Source organism: Anabas testudineus, chromosome 2 (assembly GCF_900324465.2).
Source record: "Anabas testudineus chromosome 2, fAnaTes1.2, whole genome shotgun sequence".
NCBI lineage: Eukaryota > Metazoa > Chordata > Actinopteri > Anabantiformes > Anabantidae > Anabas > Anabas testudineus.
This window is the reverse complement of record NC_046611.1, coordinates 930706-948124: the sequence shown is the minus strand read 5'-3', so window position 1 is coordinate 948124 and position 17419 is coordinate 930706. Positions and strand designations below refer to the sequence as shown.

General features: G+C 39.5%; 1 protein-coding gene across 3 annotated transcripts; it reads left to right on the top strand.

Annotated features, from left to right (window-relative positions):
• The first annotated feature begins 2459 nt into the window (after positions 1–2459).
• LOC113163247 (T-box transcription factor TBX19-like) lies at positions 2460–17240 on the top strand. Of its 3 annotated transcripts, none has more exons than XM_026361697.1 (9): positions 2460–2737; positions 4152–4428; positions 6512–6646; positions 7000–7061; positions 8064–8090; positions 8220–8278; positions 10475–10633; positions 15423–15558; positions 15631–17240. In XM_026361697.1, the coding sequence occupies exons 1-9, from the start codon at positions 2580–2582 to the stop codon at positions 15794–15796; spliced, it is 1179 nt and encodes a 392-aa protein (XP_026217482.1). In that variant the 5' UTR covers positions 2460–2579; the 3' UTR covers positions 15797–17240. The 3 variants fall into 3 exon arrangements, with proteins under 3 accessions (XP_026217482.1, XP_026217483.1, XP_026217481.1); XM_026361696.1 differs by lacking the exon at positions 2460–2737 and adding an exon at positions 3635–3760; XM_026361698.1 differs by lacking the exon at positions 8064–8090.
• The last annotated feature ends 179 nt before the right edge of the window (positions 17241–17419 follow it).

Genomic DNA, 17419 nt, shown 5'->3' with positions numbered 1-17419 from the left:
CTATTGTTTGATTTTCAGTAGATTTTTACTTATTCCTTTTTAATCATATGAACTGCAGTGAGAAGAAAATACATTAAAAAAATCTGATGAAAGGCTTGTTCTGATGAGGTTCAACTAATTTAATTCTCATGCATGTAAATAAAATCATCACACGCCTGTTTGTATTTCCATTGTTCCACAGAAGTGAAATCCTAAATGTTCAGAGAGAGTTGCAGCACAGACAAATAAAACAGTGTTCACAATAACACTAGTTTTGAAAATCTGAACAGAATGTCATTGCTCTAGTAACTCTGCAGTAAATGTGAGTAAAGCTGTAAAACATCTTCATCACACATTCAGTCATGAAATAAATTTAAAGATAGTTTAACAGAAAAGTCTGAACAGGTGTTAAACTGTCTGAAACAATAAGACTGAACCTTTATTGAAGGTTCCACTGGAGATGTGATTTTGACCGACTCATATCTCAGTTGTTAATTCAGCTCAGTAGATGAGTAAAACGCAAAAAACTCTCCTTTTTCTTAACCAGTGTTTTATAAAAAAGAGTAAAAACAGTCTTAGCAAATGTCACACAGATGTAAACATTTAATTCAAAAAGCTTTTAACATCCATCACTGCTTTTACAAGTTCAGGTTTGACTCTCAGACATTTAACTCAGGACTTTTTATTTCCGCTGTGCTCAGATCAGTTCAATGTCACAGTCTATTTATTTACAGTTTTGAGATTTTGAGGAGATGTGTACAGAAACCAACAGAAGACAGCTGGAATATTTGAATCATTCAGACATGAAAGATACAACATCTCAGCTTTACATATTTACCCAGTTTACGTATCTAATTGCTTCAGTGACATGTTGGAACAAGCTCCATACAAAATATACTGTTGCACTGTTGAACCCTGAATTTAAAAATTCATATTCAGAAGAAAGTGAAAGTTAAAAAAGAGTCAGTGTTACGAGGAATGTACACGGTTCCTGTTGCTATATATAATGTGCAACCATATGCAGACGACAGCCTGTGTTATTTTCAAAATATGTGTTGAAAAAAAGACACTTTACTGCTGGTAAAAATCCCGCAAAACAGTCCAACGAGCAGTAGGTGGAACAGTCAGCACAAATGTATTCAAATGATCACGATTACAGTTTGGTCATTTTGTTTAAAGTATTTCAACAAAACTGATCATCTGACGACTTCAAGCAGTCAGACGTCTCCGCTGTTCCCTTATTGTGGTTTAACACAAATATTTATGACACCATTGATGGTCTTTATTATTTTATTATTTATTATTATTTATATTATATGGAAACCTCAGGGACATCTAAACAACCAGCTCCTGATTACAGCAAAACTGTTTGTCCTTTCGAAAGCTTTCTTACTAAGACAGAATTAATGAACAAAACTGATCATGTGAACGATTCAAGAAAAACTATTTATTTAATTAAAAATGTATTACAAAAATTCAAAGCATTTAAATAAATACACTTTAAATGTGAAAAGCAACATTTTGCAAATCAGTGAATTCTCATTGAGAGATGAAAGTGGACTGACTGGAAGATTTAGATTCCTGTTTGACTTACTTTTTCAAACTACCTCATTATTCAGACAATTAGAAGTACAGTTCTCACTAAGAGTTGATTTAGTTCAAAGTTGTCTTATTAAGACTAGATTAATACACTGCCTGTCCAAAAAAAAAGTCACCACCTGGATTTAACTAAGGTAAGAGCCTCCCACTGGATAATTACTGCATGGATGATTATGTTTCAGCTGCCAACAAGTTCTTTAACTCTAACTGATGCAGTGAGTAGCTTCTCATTTCTTAAACAACCATGTCTGAAGACACATCCTGTGGTTGTGGAAAAGATGTTAATCTATTTCAGAAGGGTCAAATTATTGATTTGAATGAAAGAAAACATCTGAGGAGATTGATGAAACTACTAAAACTGGGTTAAGAACTGTACAATGGAAGAAGGTCATGTGGTCTGATGAGTCCAGATTGACCCTGTTCCAGAGTGATGGAGCATCAGGTTAAGAAGAGAGGAGGGTGAAGTGATGCACCCATCATGTCTAGTGCCTACTGTACAAGACTGTGGGGGCAGTGCTATGATCTGGGGTTGCTGCAGTTGGTCAGGTCTAGGTTGAGGTCAGCTGACTACCTGAATATACTCAATGACCAATCAATTGATTCTTCCTGTGAAACTGTGAAAGAGTGGTTCAGGGAGCAGGACACATCATTTTTACACATGGATTGGCCTCCACAGAGTCCAGACCTTAACCCAACGCAGCATTGCAGAAGCTTAAAGGCAACGAAATATTAGAGTGTGTGGCTTTTTTTGTCAGGGGAAGTGTGTTTCTGTTAAGTTGTATTTCAACACAACTAATCATCCAAAGACTCCAATTAACAAAGGTTTGAGTTACTACAGTTATGTGTCTTTGTTTGTGTCTCTAGATGAAGGTAGAGGGTTGCAGGAGGATGGGGAGTCAGGTTCTGTGCCTACAGCAGACCAGACTGTTGGTAGTGGTCCCTCCATCGCTGCTGTTCGTACTGACGGGACCGTGTGCAGCCCCGGCTCGGCCGAACGCTGCATGTCACGGTTGCTCAGCGCTGTGGAGAGTGAGTTGCAGGCTGGCCGGGAGAAGGGTGACCCAACGGAGAGGGAGCTGAGGGTGACGCTGGAGGACGCCGAGCTGTGGAGGAAGTTTCAACACATCACCAACGAGATGATCGTCACCAAGAATGGGCGGTAACAGTTTGTTTTGTCATCTACAGCGTCCCACAAGAGCATTTTCTGAACCGTGATAAGGGTTTGGTTTGGTATAGGCTATTAAAACCACTTGGTATAACAGGTTGGGAAATTCCAACTCATTGCTGTCATACTAATACTTGTACTTGTAGGTAGGTTGTACCATGTCAGAAGAAAACCCAGCCGTTACTGGAGGTTCAGGCTGATTTGACCTCTGAACATCACACGGTTTCATTTAGTTCTTCAGGACAAACGAGCGATAACAGATGATCCAGTGTATGACAGAAACTAACATGAAGAAATGAACAAATCAATCATCTGATTATTACTGTGGGATCATTCATCAGTCACAGGGGACACAGGACTGTACTTCTTAAGGATTTTAAATGCACGACTTGTAATGGAATATTTTTACATTGTTTTATAAAGCGTGGATTTGAAACCTGGATGACTAAGTTACCCAAAACTTAACAAAGTGCTTGGAGCCTGGAAAACTCATGAGTCATGTTGACGTGCAGAGAGTGAAAATGTCTTTTTACCAGAAGAGACTGAAAGTTCATGTTTGACCTTAAGAGCAGCAGCTGGAAAAAACAGACTGAACACAGAAATATGCTCAGAACGGATCCGAGTGTTGAGTCATATGTATATATATAATATGAAAATATTGAAATATCCATCTGAAATAGTTTAAAAGAACATTTTAGAATTTGGGGGATGGGTGGGCTTCTGCTGGGGGAATTGTTACTCCTGATCTATGAAAACATGATGTAAAATATGTTAAATATGCAGCCAATGCAGATTAATAGCACATAACTGTAATTTGTAGGATTCACTTTATATTTTCTCCCGACACGAACAGACGACTCTGCTGTGATTCAGCGTGTCTGTGTTTGAAGCTGACTTCAGATCAGCGATCCTATTAACCGGGGTTATTCATTAGTCTCAATAGCAGCCGCTAACGTTGCCTCTGTGTGTGTTTTTTGTTTGGCCGAGCCGAGGCGTGCTGACCAGTCGCGCCCTGCGGTGGGAAAACACTCCATTTACACCTGCAGAATGCCACTTCAACTGCTGTTACTGATGGAGAGCGCTCTGTTTGTGTAAATGCAGCTTTAACAGCTTGAAAACTTACAGGGAATATTAGTATGTTTCACACAAGGTGGAAAGTTGTATTTTATTTTAGCATAGCTCTTTATTCTCTGCATTTCACAGGGGAAAGTGACTTAAAATAAAGTATCCTACCACAAGAAGGAGCTGAGAACACAGCACCGACACTGTGTTTACAGCTTGTTTCTACAGAAACCGAGTGGACAAAGACTAAAAGTGTCCGTTAGTGCAGGACTTATTTTACACACTTGTTTTCAACCCTCACTCATATAAGATTTATTATCTAAGATTTGCTGTGTCTCTTGCGCAGCCGGATGTTCCCCGTCCTGAAGGTCAGTGTGTCCGGTCTGGACCCCAGCTCCATGTACTCCTTCCTGCTGGACTTCGTGCCGGCCGACGGCTGCCGTTGGAAGTTTGTGAACGGGGAGTGGGTGGCAGCCGGCCGGGCCGAGGGCCGCGGAGAGGGCCGGGGCCACGGCGGAATCTACATCCACCCTGACTCTCCAAACTTTGGTGCTCACTGGATGAAGGCAGCTGTGACCTTCAACAAGGTCAAACTCACCAACAAGGTCAATGGAGGAGGACAGGTACTCTCACACCAAGTCCATTTATAATTTAAAGCAGAAGTTTAGGTCTCGAGCAGCGTTGTGCCCACTGATTCCTAATGTTTCCACACATGGTCTCGGTACAGTTAAGAATCTTTAGAGTGACCCTTCGAGAAGAAACCAGGTTGGTGAGTTTCTCCAAGTCCGACATCTACTCCTGTTTGTTTTACAGTTGAAACTTCTGATCAGAGGAACCTGGTCACAGGACTCGGTGAAGCTGGATTCATGCAGCAGATGTTTGAATTAGAATCATCTTTCTACACTACGTTTTTTAGATCATCACCTTCTGTGGAAAATAGATTATTTTACCGGGAGCTTGTTTGCTCTTTTTGCTCTTTTTCCTCTTTTGCTCTTTTCTATTCTTTTTTCTTCTTTTATTCATTCTTTTTGTTTTGTTCTTTGTTTTTTTTTTCTTTCTGTCCACTTGTTTTTTTAATTCATTTTTCTTTATGTTTACTTATTATAATATTCTAATATATTAAATATTATCATATGTTTTCTCTTCCTCCTTTTACATCATTTATTGATTTTATTTTTAACTTTTACAAACATAAATGAATCTTTCTTCTTACTTTGATGTTTCCTCCACTGCTGGTTCTGTTTTCTCGTACTTTTTCTTTCTTTACTCCGTCGCTCATTTTCCATCATCATTTTCTTCTCTTTCCTCTTTTCCCTTCTTCTTCTCCTCTCACTCATCTTCTCTCTTTCTCCTTCTCTCCATTATCCTGCTCTCCATGTCAAGAACGTCTCTCCGTCTCCTCCTCCTTGTCTCTCGTTTTCTTTTTCGCTCTACTCCCCTGTATTGTATTGGAGTGGGCGAGAGACTACCGCCTCTAATTAGCCACTTCAGTCCCTCTCCTCGCTCACTTCACCTGTTCGCCCCCTCGTAACCACGGGAACGGGATAAACAGCTCTTAATTGGGCGGCAGCAGTTTAATGCACTTCCTGTCGAGAGCCGTTCACCACTCAGAGAGGCCTACACACACATGTGCAGCACTACAAAATTGGCAATAATGTTGTTTATATTTACCCCATTATCCCGTCCAAACATCACACACACACACACACACACACTGGGCAGTAATGCAGAGTTGGAACAGAGAGCTCGGCCATAATGAAATAATTGCTCAGCTTATTTGTACATTATGGTAATTATGTTTTTTACTGGGAAATTAATTTACCCATCATGCTTCAGATGGACGAGAGAGAGAGAGAGGTAAACTATATTCAAAAAGAGCCCACACACACTCCAGCTAATGTGGGCACTGCCAGGGTAAACACACACACGCAGCGCCGGGGTCAGATGTGAAGCCAGCCTCTCAATCTGAATAGAAAACAGTTTGTTTTTGTGTGTCCGCCCGGAGAACTCGGATTGGTTAATTGGGCCTCGTTAGCGAGGGGGAAAAGAGGGGGTGGAGGGGTTGATGGAGAGAAAAAACAGATGGATAAAAGTGTTTGGGCCAAAAGACAAAGATGGCTCGGCTCCCTGAACTCTCCTGCAGACAGACGAACTGACTGGATTTCATTTGTTTGCTTTTGTTTTGAAAATTATTCAAAAAGTTCGAAGTTCGTTTTTCAAACTTTCAGGAATCAGCAGCCGTTTGGGAAATTTTAGGTATGGAGCAATTTAAACAGGCGTGCAGTACCTGAGGTGCACACAGGTGGGAACAGTTCCACCAGATGGATGACAGGTGCGTATAGTAAGTCCGTACAGGTACAAACCTACAATAATGAGTAAGAGCAAGTTGCCAACGGATTTACTGTATAAATATAATAAATATAGACACACACAGCTACACACATATGTTCTGTAGAGAGGCGTGCAAATACTGCTACAGGTGGGTATAACAGGTGTAACAAGGAAAGTTGGCTGTAAATCCAGTTTGTCTTGACAGGTACAGATGGGGGCAGACGTGTGTTGATGGATGTCGGCGGGATCCACAGGTGTATGAGTTTGTGTATATCAGTTCCAACTAGAGGCCCACTGTACTGTAGACGTGTGGACAGGTACATTATCAATGGTACAAACAGTTTTGTCCAGACTTGTCTTTCTCTGTGTCTTCAGATCATGTTGAACTCTCTTCATAAGTACGAACCTCAGCTCCACATCGTGTGTGTCGGCTCTCGTCATCGTCTGGTTTCCAACGTCTCCTTCAAAGAAACTCAGTTCATTGCCGTCACTGCGTACCAGAACGAAGAGGTACACGCAGTAACAGTACATTCTACTTTATTATATACAGAGCAGTCACCTTAAACTTTAAACAGCTCGACTTTTACTGACTGTTTCCTACACTTAATATTTAGATCTTGGTGATTTCCCTTCATCCATTGTCTGTTTTTAATCATACGTTGTTTGGTTTGATGTAAGAACATAGAAAATAATCCATGAAGGAAGAACTCTTTAATGTTAGAAGAGATAAAAAGACAGTGACATGGTGAATAGGTGTCATCCACATACAGTATGTGCCTTCTCCTCTCCGGGTCCACTGCTAATATTTGAGATATTACAGTTTTGCTTCGGTTCAGTCAAATGCTGTGTGCTTTTGTGTGCAGATCACGGCTCTGAAGATCAAATACAACCCGTTTGCTAAAGCCTTCCTGGACGCCAAAGAGAGGTAACAAGCTGCAGCAGAGTCAAACTGAACTGAGCCATGAGACTAAATGACAAGACAGAAAACACTGAATAAAAAAACTTAAATGCTTTTAATGATAAAAGGCGTTAATGTGGCTAAAAACAGCTTTTCTCACCTCTTTGAAAACACCTGTGTATTTCAGGCTGTAAATGTGTCTCCGACATCACCGTGATGTTTGTTCCTATTGTCTGTGAGCTGGAAGTCAAAAACCTGCGTATCACAGAAATGTAAGCTGCTTTTTAGACCCAGAGCAGCTTCCACTGGTTTTAACGTGAGCTCTTTAAACTATTCAAATTCTGCTTTTTACCTCATGGATGTTTTACTACGTAAACTACAGATTACTGTTGAACACGGAAACAGCACCGAGCTTCTAAAAGACAGTGAGTTGGTAAAGATCGATCCAGGGTCTCGGAGTTGTTCTTAGTTTTACTGAAGAGACTTTTTCCCTAAATAACAAACACATCAGTGAAACAGAAATGTCTAAAGTGAAATCATCTGATGATAACTGCTCAGTACTAACAATGGGTAATGCAGTACTACTTGGAGTACAGTCGGGTAGAATCTGATACTGTCTATCAGGAGACATGTTACTGCAGAATGTACTAGAAAGTATTTTTACTCGTAGGACTGCATGTATAAAGGATCAATTTTAGTTTAGCACATGAGTACCTCTTTCACCACTGTATTTCTTAAAAAATCATAAAATATAGAATTTGCTTTAATAATGGCAGCAAAAGGTTTCAGTTTAATTTAAAAAAGACTTTAAGATTTTCTGTCTGTGGCTGTTAATTAATTAATAAATTAATCAATTCAACTACAGTCACTTAATTCATGTATAACCAGGAGTAATTGTAATATTCTGTGGGAAACGTGTGCTAACATATCCTCTTTACTGGTTTTATTTCACACTGTAAAATGTATTAAATTAGATTCATGTGATTCTACAAATGAACTCATTGATTCAACTGAACACTTTCTCACCAGGACACCAGAGGAAGTCAGCGTTAGCAGGTGATTAGAGCGTCATTATCAGATGCTCAGAGCTCCACCGTCTCACTCGTTTGGAGAGATGGTGTCAAGTGAGACAGATACAGAAACACACAGGTTGTTCTCTGACGCCGTTTGATTTCTCCTCCTTAGGAACCCAGGGGGACGGGGTTTAACGGAGCCGTCGGAGAGTCGAGTTGGGATTCAACCCTGTGAGTCTGTGTGTAGTTTTATTAACCTCTAAACCACATAAAGGTTCCATGTTTCACATGAATTCTATTCTTCACATACACAAATGAATAAATATATGAATTCCTTTTCATATTAACAGAAAGAATCATTTCTTAAACTGCATTTCTATTTTATCTACAATACTAAATGTATTTGGTATAAAATATATATAATTTACATAATAAGATGCAGCCCCTTCATCTGTTTATTCAAAAAAATAAATACATATGTTCATTTATTTATTTACATGTTATCAGCTTGTCTGTTTATATGCAGGTATTGGGTTATATATATATTTCAAATGTGCTGCACACAACGACACAGGGGGAAGGATGTATATGTGCTGCATACATAATCAATTAAAAACATATTTATAATCAAAAGTTAGAAGAGGAAGTTACTACATATAAAAATTCTGTATTTATAAAATATTTTGTCAGTGTTTTCAGCTGCATTTTATTTGCAGTTTTATTTTAAAATAAATATTCACATGATTCCTTTATTAATCCAATGAAAACATTAAAAACATTTGACAAAACATATATTTAGTGTGTATACATATATATATATATATATATATATATACACTTTATATTACTTCCATATCTTATACCTGTTCTTTATTTGATAGAAATACAACCCTTATTAAGTGTAGTGTCGTATAAACTGAATGTGTATCACAGGTTTTATTTCTCCGTGTAGTTATTTAATGAGGTGATGATTAAAATCCTCCCTCCCAGCCTCCCTGGGAAAGTCTATTCCAGAGTGCTGGAGAGGAGAGTTAGGCCGCTAGTCGAACCTCGGATCCAGGAGGAACAATGCGGTTTTCGTCCTGGCCGTGGAACACTGGACCAGCTCCATACTCTCGCTAGGGTGCTCGAGGGTTCATGGGAGTTCGCCCATCCAGTCTACATGTGTTTTGTAGACTTGGAGAAGGCGTTTGATCGTGTCCCTCGTGGCATCCTGTGGGGGGTACTCCGGGAATACGGGATTCGGGACCCTTTGTTAAGGGCCATTCGGTCCTTGTATGACCGGAGTAGGAGCTTGGTTCGCATTGCCGGTAGTAAGTCAGACTTGTTCCCGGTGCATGTTGGACTCCGACAGGGCTGCCCTTTGTCACCGATCCTGTTCATTACTTTTATGGACAGGATTTCTAGGCGCAGCCAGGGGTCGGAGGGAATCCGGTTTGGGAATCACAGGATTTCATCTCTGCTTTTTGCAGATGATGTTGTCCTGTTGGCTTCATCAGACCGGGACCTCCAGCAGGCACTGGGGCGGTTTGCAGCCGAGTGTGAAGGGGCTGGGATGAGAATCAGCACCTCCAAGTCCGAGGCCATGGTTCTCAACCGGAAAAAGGTGGCTTGCACCCTCCAGGTTGGGGGGGAGATCCTCCCTCAAGTGGAGGAGTTTAAGTATCTTGGGGTCTTGTTCACGAGTGAGGGAAATAGGGAGCGTGAGATTGACAGACGGATTGGTGCATCGGCAGCAGTAATGCGGTCGGTGTACCGGTCCGTCGTGGTGAAAAAGGAGCTGAGCCGAAAGGCAAAGCTCTCGATTTACCGGTCAGTCTACGTTCCTACCCTCACCTATGGTCATGAGCTTTGGGTCATGACCGAAAGGACAAGGTCGCGGATACAAGCGGCCGAAATGAGTTTCCTCCGCAGAGTGGCTGGGCGCACCCTTAGAGATAGGGTGAGGAGCTCAGTCACCCGGGAGGAGCTCGGAGTAGAGCCGCTGCTCCTCTGCATCGAAAGGGGCCAGTTGAGGTGGCTTGGGCATCTGTTTCGGATGCCCCCGGGACGCCTCGTAGGGGAGGTTTTCCGGTCCTGTCCCACCGGGAGGAGGCCCCGGGGAAGACCCAGGACACGCTGGAGGGACTATGTCTCTCGGCTGGCCTGGGAACGCCTCGGTGTCCCCCCGGAAGAGCTGGAGGAGGTGTCTAGGGAGAGGGAAGTCTGGGCATCTCTGCTAAAGCTGCTCCCCCCGCGACCCGGCTCCGGATAAGCGGAAGAAAATGGATGGATGGATGGATGGATGATTAAAATCCAACATAGTTTTAAATGATTCAAAAAGAAGAGTGGGTTTTATTTTACTGTGTTCAGCTTAAATATTATCAATGTGTTTAGTTAATAAAATCACAGAGAGCTTATTTGTTGTGTTAACTTTGTGTGTGTCAGGTTGGTCTCTGTGCTCACCTGGAGGAGGCGGAGCTTTCACTTATGGCAGCAGCCTCCCGCTGACATCACATCATCACCATGGTTACAAACATCACAGTTACCCAGGGAGACACACACCTTACCCCACCGCATACCTGCCGCACCGCTCACACTCCTCAGGTACCTGAGTGAACAAATACTCGTTTATACTTTTATGTACAATGGGTACTATAGGTACTATAGGTACAATGGGTACTATAGGTACTATAGGTACAATGGGTACTATAGGTACTAAAGGTACTATAGGTACAATGGGTACTATAGGTACTATAGGTACCATAGGTACAATGGGTACTATAGGTACTATAGGTACAATGGGTACTATAGGTACAATGGGTACTATAGGTACAATGGGTACTAGTCACGGGGTGGCTGTGGCTCAATAGGTAGAGCAGTTGGCTGTCAATCACAGGATTGGTGGTTCAATTCCCTGCTGCCATGTCACATGCCAAAGTGTCCTTGGGCAAGATACTGAACCCCAAGTTGCCCCCGGTGAGTCAGGTCAGCTGCAGCAGCTCTGCCATCGGTGTGTGAATGTGTGTGTGAATGGGTGAATGAGATGCAGTGTAAAGCGCTTTGAGTACCAGCTAGGTAGAAAAGAGCTATATAAGTGCAGAACATTTACCATTTACTATAGGTACAATGTGTACTATAGGTAGTAAAGGTACTATAGGTAGTAAAGGTACTATAGGTACTATAGGTACAATGGGTACTATAGGTACTATAGGTACAATGGGTACTATAGGTACTATAGGTACTATAGGTACCATAGGTACTATAGGTACAATGGGTACTATAGGTACTATAGGTACAATGGGTACTATAGGTACAATGGGTACTATAGGTACTATAGGTACAATGGGTACTATAGGTACTAAAGGTACTATAGGTACAATGGGTACTATAGGTACTAAAGGTACTATAGGTACAATGGGTACTATAGGTACTATAGGTACAATGGGTACTATAGGTACTATAGGTACAATGGGTACTATAGGTACTAAAGGTACTATAGGTACAATGGGTACTATAGGTACTATAGGTACAATGGGTACTATAGGTACTAAAGGTACTATAGGTACAATGGGTACTATAGGTACTAAAGGTACTATAGGTACAATGGGTACTATAGGTACTATAGGTACTATAAGTACAATGGGTACTATAGGTACTAAAGGTACTATAGGTACTAAAGGTACTATAGGTACAATGGGTACTATAGGTACTATAGGTACAATGGGTACTATAGGTACTAAAGGTACTATAGGTACAATGGGTACTATAGGTACTAAAGGTACTATAGGTACAATGGGTACTATAGGTACTAAAGGTACTATAGGTACAATGGGTACTATAGGTACTATAGGTACTATAAGTACAATGGGTACTATAGGTACAATGGGTACTATAGGTACTATAGGTACCATAGGTACTATAGGTACAATGGGTACTATAGGTACTATAGGTACAATGGGTACTATAGGTACCATAGGTACTATAGGTACAATGGGTACTATAGGTACCATAGGTACTATAGGTACAATGTGTACTATAGGTACAATGGGTACTATAGGTACAATGGGTACTATAGGTACCATAGGTACTATAGGTACTATAGGTACAATGGGTACTATAGGTACTAAAGGTACTATAGGTACTAAAGGTACTATAGGTAGTATAGGTACTAAAGGTACTATAGGTACAATGTGTACTATAGGTACTATAGGTAGTAAAGGTACTATAGGTACTATAGGTACAATGGGTACTATAGGTACAATGGGTACTATAGGTACTATAGGTAGTAAAGGTACTATATGTACTATAGGTACAATGGGTACTATAGGTACTATAGGTAGTAAAGGTACTATAGGTACTATAGGTACTAAAGGTACTATAGGTACAATGGGTACTATAGGTACAATGGGTGCCATAGGTACTAAAGGTACTATAGGTACTATAGGTAGTAAAGGTACTATAGGTACAATGGGTACTATAGGTACTATAGGTACAATGGGTACTATAGGTACTATAGGTACTATAGGTACTAAAGGTACTATAGGTAGTATAGGTACTAAAGGTACTATAGGTACAATGTGTACTATAGGTACTATAGGTAGTAAAGGTACTATAGGTACTATAGGTACAATGGGTACTATAGGTACTATAGGTACCATAGGTACTATAGGTACAATGGGTACTATAGGTACTATAGGTACAATGGGTACTATAGGTACAATGGGTACTATAGGTACTATAGGTACCATAGGTACTATAGGTACTATAGGTACAATGGGTACTATAGGTACTAAAGGTACTATAGGTACAATGGGTACTATAGGTACTATAGGTACCATAGGTACTATAGGTACAATGGGTACTATAGGTACTAAAGGTACTATAGGTACAATGGGTACTATAGGTACTAAAGGTACTATAGGTACAATGGGTACTATAGGTACTATAGGTACTATAGGTACAATGGGTACTATAGGTACTATAGGTACTATAGGTACTAAAGGTACTATAGGTAGTATAGGTACTAAAGGTACTATAGGTACAATGTGTACTATAGGTACTATAGGTAGTAAAGGTACTATAGGTACTATAGGTACAATGGGTACTATAGGTACAATGGGTACTATAGGTACTATAGGTAGTAAAGGTACTATATGTACTATAGGTACAATGGGTACTATAGGTACTATAGGTACTAAAGGTACTATAGGTAGTAAAGGTACTATAGGTACTATAGGTACTAAAGGTACTATAGGTACAATGGGTACTATAGGTACAATGGGTACCATAGGTACTAAAGGTACTATAGGTAGTAAAGGTACTATAGGTACAATGGGTACTATAGGTACTATAGGTACAATGGGTACTATAGGTACTATAGGTACTATAGGTACTAAAGGTACTATAGGTAGTATAGGTACTAAAGGTACTATAGGTACAATGTGTACTATAGGTACTATAGGTAGTAAAGGTACTATAGGTACTATAGGTACAATGGGTACTATAGGTACAATGGGTACTATAGGTACTATAGGTAGTAAAGGTACTATATGTACTATAGGTACAATGGGTACTATAGGTACTATAGGTACTAAAGGTACTATAGGTAGTAAAGGTACTATAGGTACTATAGGTACTAAAGGTACTATAGGTACAATGGGTACAATAGGTACAATGGGTACAATAGGTACTAAAGGTACTATAGGTACAATGTGTACTATAGGTACTATAGGTACTAAAGGTACTATAGGTACAATGGGTACTATAGGTACAATGGGTACCATAGGTACTAAAGGTACTATAGGTACTATAGGTAGTAAAGGTACTATAGGTACTATAGGTACTATAGGTACAATGGGTACTATAGGTACTATAGGTAGTAAAGGTACTATAGGTAGTAAAGGTACTATAAGTACTATAGGTACTAAAGGTACTATAGGTACTAAAGGTACTATAGGTACTATAGGTAGTAAAGGTACTATAGGTACAATGGGTACTATAGGTACTATAGGTACAATGGGTACTATAGGTACTAAAGGTACTATAGGTAGTAAAGGTACTATAGGTACAATGTGTACTATAGGTACTATAGGTAGTAAAGGTACTATAGGTACAATGGGTACTATAGGTACTATAGGTACAATGGGTACTATAGGTACTATAGGTACAATGGGTACTATAGGTACTAAAGGTACTATAGGTAGTAAAGGTACTATAGGTACAATGTGTACTATAGGTACTATAGGTACTATAGGTACAATGGGTACTATAGGTACTATAGGTACTAAAGGTACTATAGGTATTAAAGGTACTATAGGTACTATAGGTACAATGGGTACTATAGGTACAATGTGTACTATAGGTACTATAGGTACTATAGGTACAATGGGTACTATAGGTAGTAAAGGTACTATAGGTACAATGTGTACAATAGGTACTAAAGGTACAATGTGTACTATAGGTACAATGGGTACTATAGGTACTATAGGTACAATGGGTACTATAGGTACTATAGGTACAATGGGTACTATAGGTACTATAGGTACTAAAGGTACTATAGGTATTAAAGGTACTATAGGTACTATAGGTACAATGGGTACTATAGGTACAATGTGTACTATAGGTACTATAGGTACTATAGGTACAATGGGTACTATAGGTAGTAAAGGTACTATAGGTACAATGTGTACAATAGGTACTAAAGGTACAATGTGTACTATAGGTACAATGGGTACTATAGGTACTATAGGTACAATGGGTACTATAGGTACTATAGGTACTATAGGTACAATGGGTACTATAGGTACTATAGGTACAATGGGTACTATAGGTACTATAGGTACAAAGGGTACTATAGGTACTATAGGTACAATGGGTACTATAGGTACTAAAGGTACTATAGGTACAATGGGTACTATAGGTACTAAAGGTACTATAGGTACTAAAGGTACTATAGGTACAATAAATTATATAAACAAATTTAATGTTTTTAAATAATTGCAGAATTTGTATGCATAGATTAAATAGTGTAGACACAGTAGTCTACATAGTGTGTGTGTATATTATATATATATACATATATATATAATATATATATATATATACACACACACAGGCAGATGATTCACTGTGGTGACCATTAAAAGTAAAAGAAGAAGAATATACGTTAAATACACAAACATTAACATACTCTATATGAATATATAGGTTATATACAGTAATTTATACACATTAAATAGCGTGTATGTCATGTGTATTGTACACATTTACAGTATATGTATACAGTATTTACTACAGTATTTAAATACTGCATAAAACCATGAAACTACAGTATACACATCTAGAAAGAAAGAAGTCTCTGTTTTCTGTTTATGTCGAGTTTGTCTGTCTGAAGGTGTTCAGGTGTTATCAGATGGATGGAGCAGCTCCTCCCCTCGTGTAGCCTCCTCCTCTACTTCCTCTTCCTCCTCCACCTCCCTCCCCCTGACCACCAGCGCTCCTTCATCACAACCTCCTCCTCACGCCTCCAGGTGAGTAATAAACTCAGGTAAACTAAGATGGTTTCATTAAAACCATATCAATGTGTATTTGTTTGTTTCCAGTCAGTATCCCTGTCTATGGACGGTTGGATGTGGAGATTTAAGCCCCTCCCATTCACCATGTGCTACTCTCCACGGACCAATCAGCAGCGAGGGCCTTATGCAGCCAAACAATCACAGTCGAGTGGCAAGTGCAGGATGGCCACCTGGCCCCACCCACTCTTTCTAAGGAGACGAGTAATTGGCTCAAGGGATGAACGTGGTGATCACAGGTGGTTTCCATTAAAGGAACTCGTTGCCTCTGGAGTTGGTTTTACCTTTAATCTAAAGGTTCAGGTGATAAGACGTCCCAGGAAGCTCCAGGTCATGTTTCAGTTATCTTTCTGCAGTGGAAACCCAGCTTACTAGTTACCTGTGGTGGCTACATGTGGTTACTGTTTGACTTATTGGTGACTACTAGTCAGTCAGTTCAACATACTGAAAGCCCCGGATAGGGACATCTATAAGTACTGGTATTTATTTTTACATACTGCTCATATTTAAATGTGGCTACTAGTTACTGCAGATAACTAAAAAGTCATTTCATTTTTGCACAGTGACTGCTGGTGGCTACCATTTACCACATTAGGCCACTATTTATACTTTGAGTATTTGTACCTAATAGTAACCACTGACAGCTAAACGTCCTGGTGGTTATTGTGAAGTACTAGTGCTCACTGACATCAGCAGCTACTAAATCTACTGGCGGTCTTTATTGTTATGATGTCTGGAAACCATCAAACTGGTAACATTTAGTTACGATGCATGTAAATATACAGTACTGTGACTTTCTCACTGTTTAATAAACTGTCCTGTCAACATTTATTCAATTTAAAAAAATCACAGATGTTGATTCTAGTCCTAGACCCTGTGTTTTGTTGGTGTTATGGCTCACCCTGGTGTTGGAGCCTCCTTGGGAAATGATGGTTGTTCTGCACAATACATCCAGACTCTGTCTTTGTTCATGTATGTATCTGTACAGTCCACCAGCTGTGGTGTTGAGTGAAGAATGATACTTTATTCATGGGGCTTATTACTAATTACCTTGACAAAGTTAAAAAAGACACGTTATTTGTTCCGTCATGTTGGTTATTTCAGCTGCTGCATGTCGCTGGTTTGTTGTTGCTCTATTTCTAATTGTTGCAGAAAAGCAGAAGTAAACTGAAGCTGAAAAAAAGTATTCAACTCTACAGATTCATACCTGTGGCTCTGGCCCTTTTGTTGTCTTTGTTGTTTCTTAGTTTCTGCATGAATGATGGGAGCTCTGTCGCAATAAACTTTTGAATGTCTCTTTGCTTGTAATATTTGACTTTTCTGAACAGGATGTTTCCTCTGGGGGACACAGAAAATTTTATTTTAAAAAAAGCAAGAATGAAAAACATACCTGAAGTATTTCTGTCACCTATTTTATGTTTGAATTGTTTGCTGTAAAGTTGGGTCTGTTTTTATTTTAGTTTCTTGATCTCAGTAACCTCTATCTGTTCCTAATTCTTATTATGATATACAAACACTTCAACATTTCTGTGGAAATGTAAAATACCTAAATAGAAAACAAAGAATGTGTAACATCTTTTACAAAACATAATGTCAACATGTATACTATATGAGCAGATATCTGGTTTTTGTCTTTAATAAATGCCTTAGAAATTAAATGTCATATAATGTAATTTATTTTCAATGTTTAGGAGAAAATGCAGAAAATGGCTGCATCTTCGTCCATACTTTTACCTGTTAAATATATACTGTATTTATGTTGGTTTCTTCTTTTGTCTCTTTCCTTTATTCAATTCAATTCAATTAATTTCAATTTTAT

Coding starts and splice junctions, on each gene's coding strand:
- LOC113163247 (XM_026361697.1), top strand. CDS start 2,580: ATGTCACGGTTGCTCAGCGCTGTGGAGAGTGAGTTGCAGGCTGGCCGG. Junction 6,647..6,999: donor CTGCGTACCAGAACGAAGAG/GTACACGCAGTA, acceptor TTTTGTGTGCAG/ATCACGGCTCTGAAGATCAA. Junction 8,091..8,219: donor GAGGAAGTCAGCGTTAGCAG/GTGATTAGAGCG, acceptor TCTCCTCCTTAG/GAACCCAGGGGGACGGGGTT.